At 47.6% G+C, this 17,606-nt stretch overlaps 7 protein-coding genes across 7 annotated transcripts; 3 read left to right on the top strand and 4 right to left on the bottom strand.

The window, feature by feature from the left end:
* Nucleotides 1-122: 122 nt before the first annotated feature.
* On the bottom strand, nucleotides 123-1,968 carry N7517_006721 (putative MFS transporter; the record flags this gene model as incomplete). Its single annotated transcript, XM_056724451.1, has 4 exons — nucleotides 123-707; nucleotides 788-1,381; nucleotides 1,486-1,744; nucleotides 1,814-1,968. 4 exons carry the CDS (start codon nucleotides 1,966-1,968, stop codon nucleotides 123-125), a joined length of 1,593 nt encoding a protein of 530 aa, XP_056580701.1.
* A 1,560-nt stretch (nucleotides 1,969-3,528) lies between these two features.
* Nucleotides 3,529-4,113, top strand: N7517_006720 (uncharacterized protein; the record flags this gene model as incomplete). The annotated part of the gene is made up of 1 exon (XM_056724450.1): nucleotides 3,529-4,113. The coding sequence occupies one exon, from the start codon at nucleotides 3,529-3,531 to the stop codon at nucleotides 4,111-4,113; it is 585 nt and encodes a 194-aa protein (XP_056580700.1).
* Nucleotides 4,114-5,303: 1,190 nt separating this feature from the next.
* N7517_006719 (uncharacterized protein) lies at nucleotides 5,304-6,344 on the top strand (the record flags this gene model as incomplete). Its single annotated transcript, XM_056724449.1, has 2 exons — nucleotides 5,304-5,908; nucleotides 5,960-6,344. 2 exons carry the CDS (start codon nucleotides 5,304-5,306, stop codon nucleotides 6,342-6,344), a joined length of 990 nt encoding a protein of 329 aa, XP_056580699.1.
* A 219-nt stretch (nucleotides 6,345-6,563) lies between these two features.
* On the bottom strand, nucleotides 6,564-8,538 carry N7517_006718 (sugar porter family MFS transporter; the record flags this gene model as incomplete). Its single annotated transcript, XM_056724448.1, has 7 exons — nucleotides 6,564-6,876; nucleotides 6,933-7,069; nucleotides 7,124-7,887; nucleotides 7,938-8,168; nucleotides 8,225-8,331; nucleotides 8,392-8,409; nucleotides 8,465-8,538. 7 exons carry the CDS (start codon nucleotides 8,536-8,538, stop codon nucleotides 6,564-6,566), a joined length of 1,644 nt encoding a protein of 547 aa, XP_056580698.1.
* Nucleotides 8,539-10,615: 2,077 nt separating this feature from the next.
* Nucleotides 10,616-12,933, bottom strand: N7517_006717 (uncharacterized protein; the record flags this gene model as incomplete). The annotated part of the gene is made up of 13 exons (XM_056724447.1): nucleotides 10,616-10,782; nucleotides 10,839-10,910; nucleotides 10,981-11,057; nucleotides 11,118-11,184; nucleotides 11,249-11,325; nucleotides 11,378-11,528; nucleotides 11,586-11,793; nucleotides 11,851-11,949; nucleotides 12,007-12,268; nucleotides 12,325-12,390; nucleotides 12,447-12,515; nucleotides 12,563-12,661; nucleotides 12,884-12,933. 13 exons carry the CDS (start codon nucleotides 12,931-12,933, stop codon nucleotides 10,616-10,618), a joined length of 1,464 nt encoding a protein of 487 aa, XP_056580697.1.
* A 651-nt stretch (nucleotides 12,934-13,584) lies between these two features.
* On the bottom strand, nucleotides 13,585-14,335 carry N7517_006716 (DUF846 domain-containing protein; the record flags this gene model as incomplete). The annotated part of the gene is made up of 4 exons (XM_056724446.1): nucleotides 13,585-13,733; nucleotides 13,793-14,079; nucleotides 14,138-14,183; nucleotides 14,245-14,335. 4 exons carry the CDS (start codon nucleotides 14,333-14,335, stop codon nucleotides 13,585-13,587), a joined length of 573 nt encoding a protein of 190 aa, XP_056580696.1.
* Nucleotides 14,336-16,241: 1,906 nt separating this feature from the next.
* On the top strand, nucleotides 16,242-17,384 carry N7517_006715 (HpcH/HpaI aldolase/citrate lyase family protein; the record flags this gene model as incomplete). The annotated part of the gene is made up of 3 exons (XM_056724445.1): nucleotides 16,242-16,281; nucleotides 16,377-16,597; nucleotides 16,692-17,384. 3 exons carry the CDS (start codon nucleotides 16,242-16,244, stop codon nucleotides 17,382-17,384), a joined length of 954 nt encoding a protein of 317 aa, XP_056580695.1.
* Nucleotides 17,385-17,606: the final 222 nt, after the last annotated feature.

The following is a 17,606-nucleotide window of genomic DNA, read 5'->3' as shown; positions in this document are numbered from 1 at the left end:
CAAAATTAGATCGTATTCGCTCCCTTCTATAGTTCTATAAAAGTCCACACAACACAAGCAACAAAATTAGAGAAATATAACACTTTTACCGTCACACCACGACCACATCCACACACACAAGTCTACGCAGAAATCAACTTCCCACGCTTCAACCAACGCCTAACACCAGCCCCCAACCCATGCAACCCACGCTGCCTCACCTCCCTCCTACCAGCCCCATCAACCGCCTCATCATCCTCCGAATATCGTCCATCAACAAATCTCAACATAACCTCCATAAGCGCAGCAGAGAGAATACTCGCTGCCAGAATGCCAATCATGACAAGGTTACTCTTTCTATATTTCGCGCGACCCGGGGCCTCGTAGTCACTCTGCCATCCTGAATACAGCGCATATGTCGTGAGGATACTGCCCAGGTTACCGAGACCGGAGACAACAGCCGACGCAGCAGCTACGCCCAGCTCGCCGTGTCGGGGTTGGAATATCTCTGTTGTCCAGGTCATTGTTATTGGGACTGTTGGACCGAGACCGAATCCGACGATTAGGAGGCCGCCGTAGCGGGGCCAGGGATTTGCATCTGTGCCGGCGTAGCTTGTTAGGAGGAGGCCGAGGATTTGGAGGAGGACGGGGATTGAGAAGAAGATTGCGCGGTGGCGGTGGAAGCGGTCCGAGAGGGGCGTCACGAGGAGGATGGCGATGAGATCCATCTGTGATGTGTTAGCGGATGAAAGAGAGCCAGAAATATGAGGAAGGGGATAAGGAAAAACCGGGGGATGGGAAAACATACAATCCAAATCGGAGCCGTCAACAAACTCAAAGAAACATCACTCAAAGTCGGATCAATAGCCTTGATAATCAAGTTCGCATACAACTGCACACCAATCCCAACACCCACAACACCAAAATACATAATCAACAACGGATAAAGTCTCCAATCCAAAAACACCGCAAGCAAATCCCGCAGCGTCCATGCAGACGAGTGATAAACACGCTTCAGATCATGGTAATGCACGACGGCGTCGGCACCTGTCAGCGCGGGCGTGGTGGCAGGCACCCAGCGCATTACCCAAGCGCGTTTGGGCGCGGGTTCGCCTGGAGGCGTGGGTCTATCTGGTAACCACCATAGCAAGGCGAAGCCCAGGGCTACAGTGATGACGCCGTAGATCAGGAACATCCATTGGAAGCCGACGAGGCCGTGTGCGCCATCCATTTTTTGGAAGCCGGCTGAGACGAGGCCGACGACTGCGGCGGAGACTTGGGAGGCTGTGAAGTATTGGCCGATTCTTTTGCCGATGCGGGAGGGGGGTAGAAGAGGGTTAGGTAGTATGTCATGCCGGGCCACATGCCTGCTGTGACGATACCGAGGAGGAGGCGGAGGAGGCTGGATTTGTTAGATTGGATATAGATAGAGATGGGGATGGGGGATGCGTACTAGAAACTCCATGCTGCTTTCATTGCGGCGAGACAACTTCCGATTAAGCCTACGCTGATCACGATGCGGCTCATCCAGACGTGGGGGCTTAAGCGGGTCATGATTAGGTTTGAGGGGAGGTCGAAGATCACGTAGCAGACGTAGAAGAGGGCGAGACCGGTTGAGATCTGGTGTCGGGATAGATTGAGCACGCTTGCGAGGTCGTGGCCACTGTCTGTGTTCATTGTCTGTGCTAGGCCTACGTTCGAGCGGATGGCTGAACATAGGAAGTAGAGGACCCAGAATGCGGAGATGATGCGACGGTCCAGTTTTCTGCGATTGGATGTTAGATTTTGATACCGGATTTTTGATATTGAGGTTTTTCTTGGAGATGCGATTCACCTGTAGATTCGTTCGATGTTGGCTACGCTGTGGTCCTCTTCGACTTCGACTTCGTCTGAGGATGTTTGGCTTTGAGGCGCTTTTGGTTGCTCGGAGATAGCCTCGGAGACGGGATGCTTGTCAACACTGACAGAGGCATTTTGATGTTCGGACATCTTTTATTATATGTGTATAGATGTTTTTAGCCTCTTTGCAGGCAAACAGTCAATTGACTGTGTCAAAGTTGGCTAAAAGCAGTGCCAAGTGTGTTCTGTGAATTTCGAGTTAGTGAAATTCATGTATATTTCGATTTTCATAAAGGTTAAACCCTTTGCCGAGGTCATGGAGAAGTAAACATACGCTTGAGAGTTTTAGCCCGTTGATGCCCGAAGAAAGGAAGAATCCGTTTGCGGATCTGATAAAGGGAGGGGGTGGATCTTGGCGGAGAAAAACACTGATCATTCAAGTCCCCGATATAAAAGGAGTTTTATAGTCAGATTATACACCGAATCGCGTGACTCATAAGTCCAAGCATCTGAGATTAAACAATCCCTGTTGAGGTTGAGATTATGAGGTTGAGATTAAGAGGTTGAAAATCTTTCGGTGTTTTTTTCCCCCAACGAGCTCTTCACCGAGGATAACCTTAATCCTTTTTCCCGAGGCTATCCTTACCTTATATGGATCTTATGTATAAGCTGTATTGTTTTTATTTCTATAGTATATTACTTGGGATATGGTCCTTTACAGAGCTACCCGCTGTCAGAAGCTGTCAGAAGCTGTCAGAATGCTACATACCAATGGCCCATACCATGTGGCATATCCAAGTCGAAATATTTTGCCAAGAAATGACTCAGAACTACTGCAATTGCAATTCTTAAAATTCAAGTTATCTTTTTTATGTATTCTCATTATCATCATCATTCTGGCTTGCCGGTCTCGGGGTTATCACGTGCTCGATCTAATATCCCAATCGGGTGAAGTTAGGGCTCGATGTACACGTCAAAGGATGAAAGCTTCAAAGGCTTATTGAAAATAGTTATAATTAGCACTGTCAATATGCGCAAGAGATAGACTTGGATCAAGGTACTATGGTAGCTAATAATGTGCTATACCAGAAGAGTGTGTATGTCTATAGATGTTGATGCCTAAGGCCAAGAGTGGCATATCTGATATTCCAAGGCAAGACACATGAAGGCAAAAACAAAAAGGAAGGTATATTATCTCGTTTATTTGCCTATATTGGCCAACTGATAGCTGCCATATCGGATCCTAGCGTGCGTTTGTTTTATTTCCTTCGCTTCACCTTTTCATCTGCTGTTACCTCTCAACTTTCACATGAAAGCTGATATATTGTCTCCTCCAAAGGCGTGTCTAAAAGTCGGAGCTCAGAGGTCTGAGTGATTGCCACCCTTTCATCTTGTTTACCTGGAGTCGTCACGTCCACTATATTGACATGTCAATCCACAGTCACCTCTCTGCGTACCCCCTGTTTTCTTTAAATAATCTTTGCTTTTTTGATCTCCAACTCTAGTATCGTGTCATTACTCATTACTCCCTATCAGTCTCATCTGTGAGCTTGTCCCAAGACATTTCCCACCGCGCCAGCCGCCTGGGTCCCAGCAACCACCCAGACTGCAGTGCCCGACACCACTCTTATTGAGCACTTCTACAGTTACAATCTAGTCATCTGCAACCACAATATCACTTAAAAGTCCTACATCCTTTATCCACTCAAGATGTCTTCAAAAGCCGCGGGAATCGTGATCGCCCCCGGAGCCGACATACGTTGCGTCGTTTGCTCTAAGCTCCCAGCTGGCAGACTACGCGAATTAGTTCTTCTTAGTCCCCGAATCAAAGGAAGTTTAGGCCATTCAACCGTATCCTTCATTACCACCGCATGGGAAGAAATCGTGACAGATCCTCAAACTGACAGACCTCCCGACCTTTTATCCGTCCGCCCTAATCAGAACACGCGCAAAGAGGCTCCAATCCGGCATGGCGGCAAGTCAGAAGAAGAAACCGTGCCCCCAAAGCTAGTAAGATTTGCCGCGCAAACCATCGATGACCAAAACAAGTCGAGCCCGGTCAAACATCCCAACGAGGACCCTAGTCAAGTTGGACGTGGAAGTGGAATCCGCACTACCGGCAGAAAGTACTATTTGATGAATTTGACGGTTTCGCCCAATTCTCCGGGAAAAGGCAGTGCTGAGATGACTCCCAAGGGCAAAACAAGAGTTGATGTGATGGACGAGAGAAACTGGAAGCCTCCGGTCGAGCGTCCATACGTTGCTCAAGAGGCCAAAGAGATATGGAGAGTATAATTTCCGAGGGCCTGGAAAGCCGCAGGGGAACAGGTTATCGCACAGGGAAAGAAAGAAAATGTCGATAACTAGCAGGAACTACTCACTGAGGACCATTTGGGAAGGAATGAGAGTGTCGAAGAGACGAAGACAAGCAGGAGCTACCCAGTAATAAATATCAAGGAAAGAAGGATATTCTTGAAGACACCAACTCTTCTTGAGATGCGCGAGATGCGCCGGAATCTTCCACCATGGCTTCCTTGGCTTCGATCTACCTCCTGCATACTCACAAGTCAAAAAGAGAAAAGAAAATCCCATTTCGAATACGACCAAAAGCCCAAGAATGAAACAATAGAGTCCCCGCCGGAAAATACAAAAATGGTGTGCATGATCTAGTGTGGAGGATCGGGAAGGTTGAGTGCCAGGGCTGGCTTAGGTACAGATTGCTTTACTACACTCGTCGTGTACTTTGATGCTACTTGTGTTTCTATGTTTCTTTACTAGGCATGCATTGTCGAAGATAATATGTATTATGTAGTCATATGGACATGAAGGAAAGGATATCCGGGAGATAACTCCGTATCCTCTTCACAACCTCAACCTCCAATAAAAGACCTCAAACTCTGCCACCAGAGGGGTATCCGGAACAGACCAAATTAATTCAAATTGATCCAACGGGATAGACAGGGTCTAATTCTCAACAAAGAACCGAGCATCCAAGTCTAACCAAATAAAGTAGAACGCTATCACGAGGGGTCGCTAAGCCCTAAAGCCAAGAACACCTCTAGACCCTTCACACTTACATTATTGACAAGAAATCAGCCTAGCATCAATGCCCAATGTCTAGCGCGGTCCCCCCTTTCCTTTTCTAGGTCGCATAAAGCGAGAACCCCGTATATCAATCCCAAAAAGCGGCTCGAGTCCATGCCAAGCGGGCACCACCTCGTATTTACAAACAACAACTCTAACCACCACAGGTAACATGTTCCCCCCCCAAGACCCCCGAATACGAACAGCAACCTTAAACAGCCTATCTTGGTGAATATTTATTTTACACTGAGCCGCATCAATGTAGCAATTTCCCAAGGTGGAGACGGTGACTTAAATTCACATTTCCGCCCCAAATCCTATGTTTTCTAAAGGAGCAAAACAAGGGTATCATTCAACATCACATATTCACCTACTCACACTCTATACAGAGTAACGCCAAAATGCTCCTCCCACTCCCCTCCTTCACAATCCTAGCCCTCTCCCTCCTCCTCGCAAACCTAGTAACAAGCACAACCATCGATAAAGACGAACCTCAACTCTTCTCCAACGTCTCGCGCCTAAACACAGACGATGCCTTCTCCCTCTTCGGCGAGAACCCAAGTCTCAACACACGCGAGCTAACATGCGGAATCGGCTACGCTGAATGCCAATACGACACAAGCCGCTGCTGTAGTATCGGCAAGAAGTGCTGTGGCAATGGGTTCTGCGCGACGATTGGCGAGACCTGCTGCACAGACGGCGGAACATGTCCTATTGGATTTAAGTGTTGTGAGGGGACGGATGGGTGTGCGCCGCTCGGTGGAGAATGTTGTTCGGATGGGTACTATTGCCGTGTTGGGAAGAAGTGTCGGATCTGGAAGGGGGAGAAGGTTTGCTGTAGTTCGTTGAATGGGTGTATTGGGGAGAATGACGGGGTTGGATCTGATGATGGGATTGGGTCTGGGGATACGCTTACAGCGGATGTTACGTCGACGACTACCACGGAGGCGACGACTACGACTTATGTTCGGGTTGATTGGGATTATTATTATACGACTATCTACTGGTATGTTCATCGGTTTTGGTTGGTGGATGGCTTTGCTGATATAGTTTATAGGACTTATTGGTTCTATTACTGGACTTCTTTTGCTCCGTACACTGTTCAGACAGTTACTTCTACCAGGACGAGTACTCGCACTGTCTGGTCTGTTTATGCGACGAATAGTGCGGTGGCGACGTCTTCGCTCGAGGATAGGTCGTCTAGTTATACCTACTTCCCTCCTTACTCGGCGACTTCACTTAAAAGCTCGTCGGAGCCTGTTACGTTGTCGACGAGTGCTACTGCTACTGCTCGAGCTGCGAATGATGTAACAGATGAAATAACTGGGGGGGCTTCATTGGATCCAGGCGTTGGTGCTGCAGTGAGTGTGGGAGTTAGTGGGACTGGCATCCTGGCTGCTGTCTTGGTTGCTGTGGTTGGCGGTTTGGCCTTTGGGCTGTAAACAGCTAGGGCAGGTTGTGATTAGGGCCATTTGTGGCTGAGTTCTGTCGTTGATGCCTTTGACCTACATGATGTTTCTATAATATGCAATACTTAATGAATGTATGCCATAATTTACGAAATACCCATCCAGTATTTGAGATCGATACTGAGTCGTTGGTTAACAACAGAAAAATGTTTATTAGAATGAAATAAGAATCTGCCTTCTCAAAAGGCTTCACTATGCACTATCAGACGAGCTGTCCTTGCGGTGCTCAACATGTGTACCCTTTCCAGTCTCCACATCGTCCGTCTCATTAGCCAGCTTGACTTTCTTCTCTGGAACATAGCTAGCACGGCGCAGGTGCTCCTCAGTCTCCTCGTAGTGGATGAGAAGCTCGCCCTTCTTACCATAGCGGTGGGGCTCGTTGCGGGCGACTGAGACGACATCGAAGATGTTGGTTGTCTTGTGGAAGATTGTGTCCATCTCCTCCAGGGATCGATAGGCGGTTTCGGGGTAGAAGAAGTAGACAACGGGGAAGATGAATGCATTACTATTTGGAATCGCGTTAGTCATGCACCAATTCCATTTTGCGCAAAATATACTCACATGACAGCAAAGATAATATATGTCTTGTACTTGATAGTGTCGAATGCAACAGGTGTGACCATGACAACCATGAAGTTAAAGATCCAGTTACCCGAGGTTGCAAGTGCGTTAGCAGGAGCACGAATGCGTAGAGGCACCTATTGCATTGTTAGTGGTTTGGTGCAAAAGAATAAAAAGGATGAAAGTCTTACAATCTCAGCGGGATACAGCCAGGTCATTCCCAGCCAGCCAAAGGCAAAGAATGTGTTGAAGACAAACAAGAACACGGCAGCGGCAATACCAGGCTTGCTCTCGCGCTCAAAGCTAGTGGTGATGGCCAACACGGCCATTGAAATTGACATACCAGCGGCACCGATCAACATTAGCACTCGTCGACCCACCTTCTCAATAATGAAGATGGGAATCAAAGATGCCAAGAAATATTCAGTGCCGTTGCAGGCAGCTAGAATGCGCGATGTCAGGCCATCCATACCAAGAGAGTTCTCATAAATGAAAGCAGCGTAGTAGGTAATCAAGTTGATACCAGAGATCTGCTGGAACATCTGGTTGACGTAGGCAAGTACAACACGGTGGAAGTGGCGGTTCTCATCCATAGTGAGCAAGTCACGGAAGCTGACACTCGATGCAGCTAGGACTGCATCCTTGATAGCTGCAAATTCCGAGTGGACGTAGGGGTCATTCTCATCCAAGTCTAGAATAGCAGCGAGGACATCCAAAGCTTCCTGTTCGCGGCCCTTGAGAATCAGCCAGCGAGGGGATTCGGGCAGCGGCAGCACGAAGATTAAGATGACCAGTGCAAAGACGTTTTGGAAGGCGATTGGGAAACGCCAGGAAACGGAGCTAGGGTCAAGGAAGGAGAATCCAAGATCAAGCCAGTAACTGATTGTGATTCCCGCAGCGATCAAGGAACCCTCGAGCATGACAAGTTTTCCGCGGTGGTGGGCTTTGGAGCATTCTATGTAGTATTAGCATCGTATCTACTTGCTAATAGAGCTAAATACTTACCAGACTGCCATGTAGGAACGGTAGAAGTGTTCATGCCGTTGCCGATACCGGTGATAATACGACCGACAATGAGATGCGGCAGCGAGAAAGCAGAGGCCTGTAGCGTAGCCCCGATCACCATAATGACGGAGCCGACGAAAATCGTCTTACGACGACCAAGGTAGTTTCCAATCCAGATACAGAAGATTGCGCCGAAGAAACAGCCCAAATTATAAGAGGCGATGGTGATTCCTAATCAGTTAGTATATGAATAGAAGTTGCGGTGAAGTTGCGGTGAAGTTGCATACCCTGTGTAGTCGAGTTGCTGCCCCCCGATGGATTTGGTTTCGTGGTGTCGATTTCGGGGAAGACCGTAACGAATGAGTTCAATGTCAATAGACCTCCCATAACACCTCTGTTGCTGTTAGCAAGAGAAATACACTAGCTTTCTCATGTATAGCTTTCGATGACATACTGGTCGTATCCGAATAACCTGTGTAATTCCACATTAGCCCTGCGTCCTTATGAGTAGAGATTGACAGACATACAAGAAATCAAGACCAGCAATAACACCGATCATGATATTCAGGTTCGTGCCCCGAAGGCCGAAATATGGTTTCATGATGACGGTTATGTTATATAGGTTGCAGATTGCAGAACAGAACAGGCTATATATGGTCAAGCCCTAAAAAGAAAGATAGTCCGACTATTCGCCAGGACCAGAAGATGTATAATAGATTAAGCAGAGAAAAGAAGATCCAACTCAACAGGTCCGGGGAAATCCAGACTTATGAACCCCAGAATCAAACAAGGAGGTGGTATCCACATCTCGCAGGTTTCTGGAGTACAAATCAAAATCCAGCAAGCCAATGAAAAACAACGTCACATTGGTGATGTATACCACCCAATCGGGAGGAACGAGCCTCTGTACCCCGTGGCCGAGATGATCGGTATCCCTCCAGGTTTTTTTTTTTTTCACGGGATCCACCGGGCAAATCGGCGTGTAAGAGGTGCAGGCCATGCGAGGGGCGCATGGCCAAGTCGGGATTCGTCCGGTATTGTACCCTTTATAATGTTCACCAAGTTGAGAGCACTTTCATGTTCCCAAGTCTGTTTCCGTCGATAATATGGAGTGTATGACAGCTGCACAGTGCACAGAATCTCACGTGGTTCAAGGTACTTTTTGGATGTTCAAATGTTTCACAGTGGGGTTGAAGAGAGTATTTACATTACAAAAACCTGGAGATTCTGTGGTCTCCATTACCCCCGGACTCCATTCTTTGCCGATCTTCGCTGGAAGAGACTACCCCTAGGTAGACAACGTACTGACTCAGATTACTACAATTGCTCCTTTTCACAGATAATTTCTTTAAGCCAAGCACACTTGGCAGGGATACAAGGGGTATAACCTAATCAGCCGCACCGAGATGGCATCAGGTCCCGAAAACCTCAGCCGGTTTGACCGGCTATAGCCGAAGCCACTGATGACATCATCTAACCAAAAAGAGGGCAAAATAGAGAGCAGTTTGTAAATGATAACTGGTTTTCAGAGTCTTTACTAGGCTTTACTAGTATACTCTACAAAATCGGCAAGTCGGCGCAAGCCGAAGCACGGGGTTCCCCGACGGGATGCCCGATTCGGATGCCCAGTGATGTATCAACTTATGTACATACTTTGTACTTTGTATTTACACGATGCAACCCAATCGTGTTGAATGTCTACCATAGTTAAGTATGGGGTAAAATGGCAATGGAAATAATTATTACTCAATGCAATATTTCCATGGCTATGAGACCCCTTCCAATTAAAGTCCCTCACAAGTGCATTCCCGATGTGGGCTGTGCCCATTACAATTTATGTCTCTGCTATGCGCTATTGATCATCCATCAGAGTCTGGACTTCCAATGACAATGTGTGCCAGTCTAGTCTAAGCAAAGAGAGCCAGTTAGGGCACGGAATCCCGAATTCGGCCCACAGTACATCCCGGTATGGTAAATACTCACATCCCTGACCTAGTAAGAAATTAAGGCGATCGACGTGGAAGTGCTTGGTTTGATGACATCGGGAATCATGCCATACAAACATTCAACTCGTAAACCGGCTTGCTAGAGCCGACGGAAAATTAAATCAAGCCGAACTAAGGAATGCCGAAAGTCAGAATCATCACACATTGTACCTGGTTTCTTAGGGTTCAGTTCAGACTTGGTGCCGTCATCCACTAATTTCGGTACTACAACTACTCCAGTCTACAATGAGCCAAGAATGAACTAAATAGATGTTTCATTGAAAATGAGCTTGCCAGCCAGATAACAATGAACGTCAGCAATGTCCCCAGATCAGAGCCTCCTGCCCAGACCCTCCATCCTCAAGCCCATCCAGAGGCGTGTCAAAACCAAGTCGAGCTCAACAGAGCCTGAAAGTGCTTAACATCCTCCTTTCGAAACCATCGGCCGGTCAGCAATCATTGTAAAACTCCTGGGTAGAATCACTGGCTAACATCAAACACATCGCAAGATTTGGAAAAAAAAAACCGAGAATTACGAGCAAGGAGAGACCCCATATGTGATACCAGGTTATTGTCCATCCTGGGCTACCGTGAGGCATCCCAAGAACAGTCAAAACCAAGCCCCGCATAGCGCCGATCATAAACGGAGAAAGGGAATCCCAGTCACCCGTTTTTCGCATCGCATTGTAGTGTTTACCACAAGTCATCATCGTCCACACGCTTGTATTGGAACGGCTGCTCGCTGGCCTCCGGGCCCAGCAGATCGGGTTCTTCACGCTTGGGAGAGCCAGGAGAGTAAGTGGGTTTGTCCTGAGGCTCCTCCTCCTTGGGCTTACGGCAACGGACCACGGTGTGACCCACTAAAGGGTTGTTAGCGCACGAAATCATGTTAAGAACGTGTGTATGATCAACTCACCTTCTCCGCAGTTCTTGCACTGAACCTTCGAATAATCTCTCGGCTGATCACAATCACGAGAGTAATGTCCGGCTAAAACAGTTGTCAGTTCTGTTTCATGGCCGAAGAAAAGGGAAGTATTCGGGGCGTGCATCACACTTACTCCTCTCGCAGTTGCGGCAGGTGACAGTGGAAACATCGCGAGGCTTGTCACAATCGCGAGCGATGTGGTCTTCAGATCTGCATTTATGTTAGAACCAGCGACAATTCCAGAGCTCCGGTTGTGATATTTTGACATACCCGCAATTGCGGCAAGTACGAGGGCCACGATCAGCAACATTGGGGCAATCTTTGGCGAAATGGCCAGCTGAAACAGATATATTAGCTCATCATGAAATATATGAATCATCGTGGTTGAGATCTTGTCATACTTTCGTTGCATTTGCGGCATTCAACACCATCCGCAGATCGGGGTTCGGTGCAATCAGAAGCAATATGCTCAGCAGATCTTCACAAAAGTCAGCATTATTCACTTTCTTGTTTGTATCACAACCACATACCCGCAGTTACGGCAACCATGCTTGTTCTTGCGCTGCCGTCTGCAATCGCGCACGCGGTGTCCAACCTCACCACAGTTTGAGCACTTGATTTCCACACGCTCGTTGCCCTCCACGCGCTCCTCCTTGCAACTGCGCGAGATATGTCCCAACTCTAAGTAGGGTGGTTTAGTAACATACCGAGAGATCTGTAGTTAAAGTAAACACTTACCTCCACAGTTCAGACACTTTGGGACCTTGCGCTCATAGGGAATACCGGCGTTGTTCATACGTTCGAGGTTCTCCTCGGCATCCGCAGGCCAACGGTCTCGGAGGTGGCCACGCGATGCCTTGGGGCTAAAAAAGAAACCAATCACATACTCACGATCAAGCACTCCTTGAAGATCGATAAGGCTCATCACGTCGTCAACTTCAGTCTCCTGTAAAATATCATGAGTAATTCATCCCTGAGTATCAAAACGACAATGATTGATTACCATAGCAATGATGTAAATGTTGAACTCATCCTCCCGCATCTTCTTCTCGATATCAGCCCAGGTGGCGTGGGGAACTGCCTTGCAGTAGATTTTGAGCGCCTGGTGTTAGGTTAGCCAAAGCCCAAACCTTTCAAGATACGTATGGATTCCTAGTACCTCGCGGAAATCATCAAGATCCCTTTCGTCACTAGCTTTCTTCATTGCAGCCCAACCTTCATGGGGAAGCATGTCAGCAACGAGGTTGAGGTCGAACTTGCGATTCTCCTTGCACTCCAGCGTCTTGTGGCCTTGAGCCTGGCAGTTTTTGCAAACATCAGGGGGTCTCTCGGGACATTCAGCAGCGGGGTGACCTTCCTTTTCGCAGATACGGCAGGTGCCCTTGAACACGCGGGGCTTGGGGCAATCGGCCTTGGAGTGACTGTTTCAAGAAAACAATTAACGTCGTAACACACGCGATGTCCCAAAAAAACACACCCTTCTTCACCACAGTTGAAGCAAGCACCCATCTTGCGAGGCTCAGTGCATTCGGCCTTGGAGTGACTGTTTCAAGAGAACAATTAGAGACATAGCACACAATATGTTCAACAATAACTCACCCTTCCTGGCCACAGTTGAAGCATGCGCCACCGCCCTTGCGAGGCTCGGGACAATCAGCTTTGCTATGGCTGCATTGCCGTCAGTATAATCAAGCAAGCACATGGAGTTCAACGACTTACCCCCCTGGCCACAGTTGTAGCAGGCGCGGTCACCACTACCGGTGTATTCACCATATCCACCGCCATTGCCGTCGTTGTACTTTCCGTAAGAATCGCTATATTGCAGCATTGATTAGATAACCAGGCACAATATGATATGGAAAGCGCAGGAACAACTTACTCTGCATTGCTGTTTCTGGGTCTCAGAGTAACCGATTCATTCAGGCACTGCCGAGTCATGTGGCCAGATTCACCACACCTTGAGCTTGTAAGTGACTGAAGTTCTTAGGGGAAGTTCCCGAGCTGGGAATGCTAGAATATTGGAGGGGATAACGCACTGTTCGCAGGTGAAGCCATCGTCTCGGGCTCCATGGATATTGGTCTCCATTGTGGCCGACTGGTCAAAAACGCGTGTTAGCCAGAGTAACCACCACACTTGTCATTGTGAAAGAATCCCTCCATGTGGGTGAAGGATGGAAGCGCGAAAGCCAAAAATGACTTGGGGGGGGAGGGCAGGGAGGTGTGAGAGAAGGCAGAAGAGACAGATGAACAAGATCACCCAGGAGAATCGAAACACGATCTTTTCACGTGGATCACTCTTCCAAGCGCTATCATTGAGACGGTGCAAGGTCAACGCCAAAAACGACACTTACCAGCGTGTTTTTCGATGCCTAGTGGACGCGAGAAACTGATGACGATTGAACGAAGAGGGGGTGGGAAGAAAAAGAAGAGGAAGAGGGAAGAGGGAAGAGGAAAAGGAACGCAAACATAATCGGTAGGTGACGCTGGAGTGGAAACTACCTGTTTGAGGAAGGAGCGATGTGTTGACCTGCCTCAGGCAACTGCTTCATCTCGAAAGCAACTTACACTAGACTGGGTGCTCAATCACATTAGTGCTACAGATGATATTCCATATTTTGAAAAGAAATTGCATGCATTTGAATGGTAAGTGGTCAAATATTCCGCTAGAAATACAGAGCACATGCAAAAAAACCGATGGTATAGGACCACTAACGGCAAGACAGAAACCTGTCTACCATTACCGGAATAGCCTGCCCAGCAGGCCACCAGCGATGTTGTTCACAATACCACCACCCAGAGCCGAGTTAGCATATGTGGAGGCCTGGCCAAACTTATCACAGCGAGAGAAGGCCATGGTATTCGTGATAGTCAAGATGAGCGCAATAACTAAATCAAAGTCAATACCTCGCGCCGGTATATATCAAAGTATCTTGGAGGTAACTTACCGATCAGACTGAGCCAAATAACACCGACAAGTCTCACAATGGCCAATATCGCAAGTCCCACCCACAGAGCAGGTGTGACATACAAGCTCAGCCAGAAGAACCGCTTGTCTGTGGCTGTTACAGTGCGAACGTTGGGGTCGGATGATTCGAAGACCCACTGCGAGTCGCCGGTCGAGGTGTCGACCTCGTTCCACCAACGTAGGCCGACCAGCCGGCGTCCCGCAATATTTTTGAGGTAGTAGAAATCCGCGGAGAGGAGGAGAAGGGTGAAAATGAAGACGAGGATACTAGATGGACGTTAGCATCGCAGGTTGAGAAGCGGGTAGTTCAACGCAGGGTCCGTACAAGTCATCGATGAAGAGTACACCAAATAGATACATCAGTAGTGCACCTAATAATCACGTTAATAAAGTCATTCTTGCCGCTGTTACTCGGGGTAGGTGAGTACGAACCGATCCGAATGCCCAAGAAGACAAGTAGCGTGATCGGGTGCGCGCTGAGGCGCCAGTTGAGGTCGCCTTGGCCTCCTTGTCCTTGTTCCATGATTTTCAAGGTGGAGGGTTTGATGTGGTCTGGATGTAAAGGACCTCTCGGTCAGCAGATTGGGTCAATTTAATCCAAGCTGAGTCTGTTGTTGACTGATGATGATCCCTATGTGGTCGAAACACGGGTATAGGCGGTGTTATATGGCAGAATAATCAAAGCTAAAGCAGAAGCATAGACCAGGTGGATTTGTTGATGATTGCTTAGCCAACGCCTGCAATCTACCTAGCATGTCATAGAAAGCTGGGTTATTTTCAGATCGTTAAAGAGTGTGTATAAGTATATCTGGTCATTACTCCTACTTCTATACAATTAACAGTCCCAAAAGTATTTCACGTGATTACACTGAGTGGATACCAGTCAGCCACACGTGCAGTTATTTATGTCCAACGTATGTGGCGCTAAGCCGATAAGACACAAAGTTTGATCTATACAAAACCTCAAATCACAGACCACAGTACAGAAGTAACATCGCAGTATTCGAGGCGGATTATGAAGTACAGATATAGGTATGAATTACAGGGAACTATGGTGGTTCAAATACCAACTCTCGACTACACTACACCAATCTCTAGACCTCGGAAGGCATGTTGGCTCACATAAACAAAGATGAATAATTGAAGCCGTTTTATATTGCTGTGTGGACATATTTCCAAAGAAAGAAATTGATCATAATGTCCATGCTCGATCAAAATGGAATACATATCCTATTCCGATTGGCTTGAGGAAAGAGAACCCTCAGGTGCAGTAAAAGATGTATGCTTCATCAAGCTTCCTATTGGCGGAAAGTAGGAAAAAATTCTTCAATATGGTTTGTTACCTTGGTGGCGGGGGCACTCACTATGGTATCTCCGATTTCACCTACTATCTGTTCCTCGTCAACACCAATCAATCCAATGCTAGACAGCCAAAAAAAGTTATGCAAGCGGTGGGATTCGAACCCACGCTCGTTAGAACTGCGGATTATGTAATCATGACATAAATCAATGAATACCTAAACACAGCGCCTTAACCACTCGGCCACACTTGCTTACTACACGAAAGATTTGCAACGATGACTACACAACTTGATCTACACGGGAACGATCGCGTTTCATACCAGCCTCCTGGAGTTTTCGAAATCCTTGGATCTATACTTCTCGGACTCTGGGATCGGAATGATTCCTCAAACTTTGGTTGACATCTCGAACCTCCATAGCCCATCCTCGGATCAAGGCATCTTCCTTCTTGAGATAGGGTAATTAGAAGAAAGAATGATGATTGAATTGATAGTGGGAAAGAGAGGAAGATGATGGAGGGTATGATAATAGATCGTCCTATTGGAGTTTGATTGTTTGTTATAGATTAAGTGATTGTCCTATTGGAGTTTGATTGTTTGTTATAGATTAAGTGATTGTTGATTGTTTGTTAGATAGTAGGGTTGAAATGATCCAACTCTTCTATATATTCACGTTGGGTTGTAGTAAAGGATCTGGAGCACTGCGACTACGACGAAATGCCATTGGAACTTAACTCTTTTATTGGATAATATTGCCAGCCTGGTGTACATAGTGACAGCAATTTGATAGAATGTGGGAGATGCATTTATTTGCGAAAATGTAGTTAGATCAAGCTTAGTGAGAATGACGAAACAAACAGTCCTTATACCAAGTTTCCGATCTAACAAACTACCTATAAGCATAGTGGAAATAGCTAATTATATAAAATATCATAAATTCCATCAATTCAAAAGAAAATCAGAAAAGAAATCAACTCTCCAACTACGTGAGACATACCAAAGCGGCTTTACGGATAGCCGAGTCGGCTTCTTCCCGATCAAACCAACCCCATAAAGACCTCCACTCCCCAAGCAACATAGTACACAATACACAACATTGTACCATTGAATGCACACGCAAAGCACATAATGGCCGCCCGCAATACCCTCCGTCGTTCCCTCCTCTATGGTAGGCTCGAGCTTCCTTTGAAACCCGCATCTTCCCCGCATTTCAACCCGAGCTCCAAAATAAAAAACACCAAGCTAACCAACAACGCCAAACAGTCCCCGGCTCCTCCCAACGCTTCCTAGACAAGTCGCGCTCACTGACCGCCGACTGCGTCACCTACGACCTAGAAGACAGCGTGACACCGCACATGAAAGCAGAAGCGCGCTCACTAGTGCGGAGAGCAATCGACCAAGCCGCGCCACCAGGAATCCGGGAACGCGCCGTGCGAATCAACTCCGTAGACAGCGGACTAGCACTGGGTGATTTGACCGAAGTCGTGAGTGGACTCCGGACACCTGCACACCCACAGACACATAAATACTCGCTCCCTTACAACGCCCTTACAACGTTCAACTCGCTAACCATCCCAGCTCCAATCACCAAATCTAACAACAATCGTAATTCCAAAAGTCAACTCCGCCTCCGACCTAACATTCGTCACAGACGTCATAACACACACACTGTCTCAGCAACCACCAACAGAAAGAACACCAATCTCCCTCCTGGCTCTAGTAGAGTCCGCCAAGTCTTTGACAAACCTGTCTCAGATCTGCGCTGCTTCGCCTTTACTCCAAGGCCTGGTGTTTGCAGCTGAAGACTTCGCTCTAGATCTGAGTATTACGCGGACGCCCTCGCTGACAGAGTTCTTGTTCGCGCGGTCTGCGATAGCCACTGCTGCGCGGGCAGCGGATTTGCCCTCGACGATTGACCTCGTCTGTACGGCGTACAAGTCTGCAGATGGGTCGCCGCCGGATGTGCTGCAGGAAGAGTGTCGGGATGGGCGGAGGTTGGGGTTCAATGGGAAGCAGTGTATTCATCCGTCGCAGGTGAAGGTTGCGGATCAGATCTTTGGACCGGATGCGGTGGAGACGGAGTGGGCCATGCGGGTTGTTATTGCGGATGAGAAGGCTGCGAGGGCGGGGAGGGGTGCTTGGACGCTTGATGGGAAGATGATTGATGTTCCTGTTGCTCATAAGGCTAGGGCTATTGTTAAGAAGGCCGAGGCTTGTGGGGTTGATGTTGATACTTTGAGGGAGCAGTGGCAGCATCAGGAGCCGGAGTAGGTTGTTCATATTTAGTGCTGTTATTATCTACATACGCATGATATCCCTCTACATGTTTCTTATACATTCTAGTGAGTAGTATGCGCATCATTACTTGAGAAGGGGGTTTTCCTACCGTGTATTGTATCGGCTGCGTCGCTACTTCTAAGAGTGATGATGAGCTGAGACCACAAGTATATCGAAGCATGCACCATAAAAAAAGACTGCTTAAAGAACTCAATA

The sequence above is a fragment of the Penicillium concentricum genome (assembly GCF_028827145.1).
Source record: "Penicillium concentricum strain IBT 3081 chromosome Unknown utg000002l_segment0_segment0, whole genome shotgun sequence".
Lineage (NCBI taxonomy): Eukaryota > Fungi > Ascomycota > Eurotiomycetes > Eurotiales > Aspergillaceae > Penicillium > Penicillium concentricum.
Note: the sequence above shows the minus strand (reverse complement) of the source record. Positions and strands in the feature narration are given on the sequence as shown.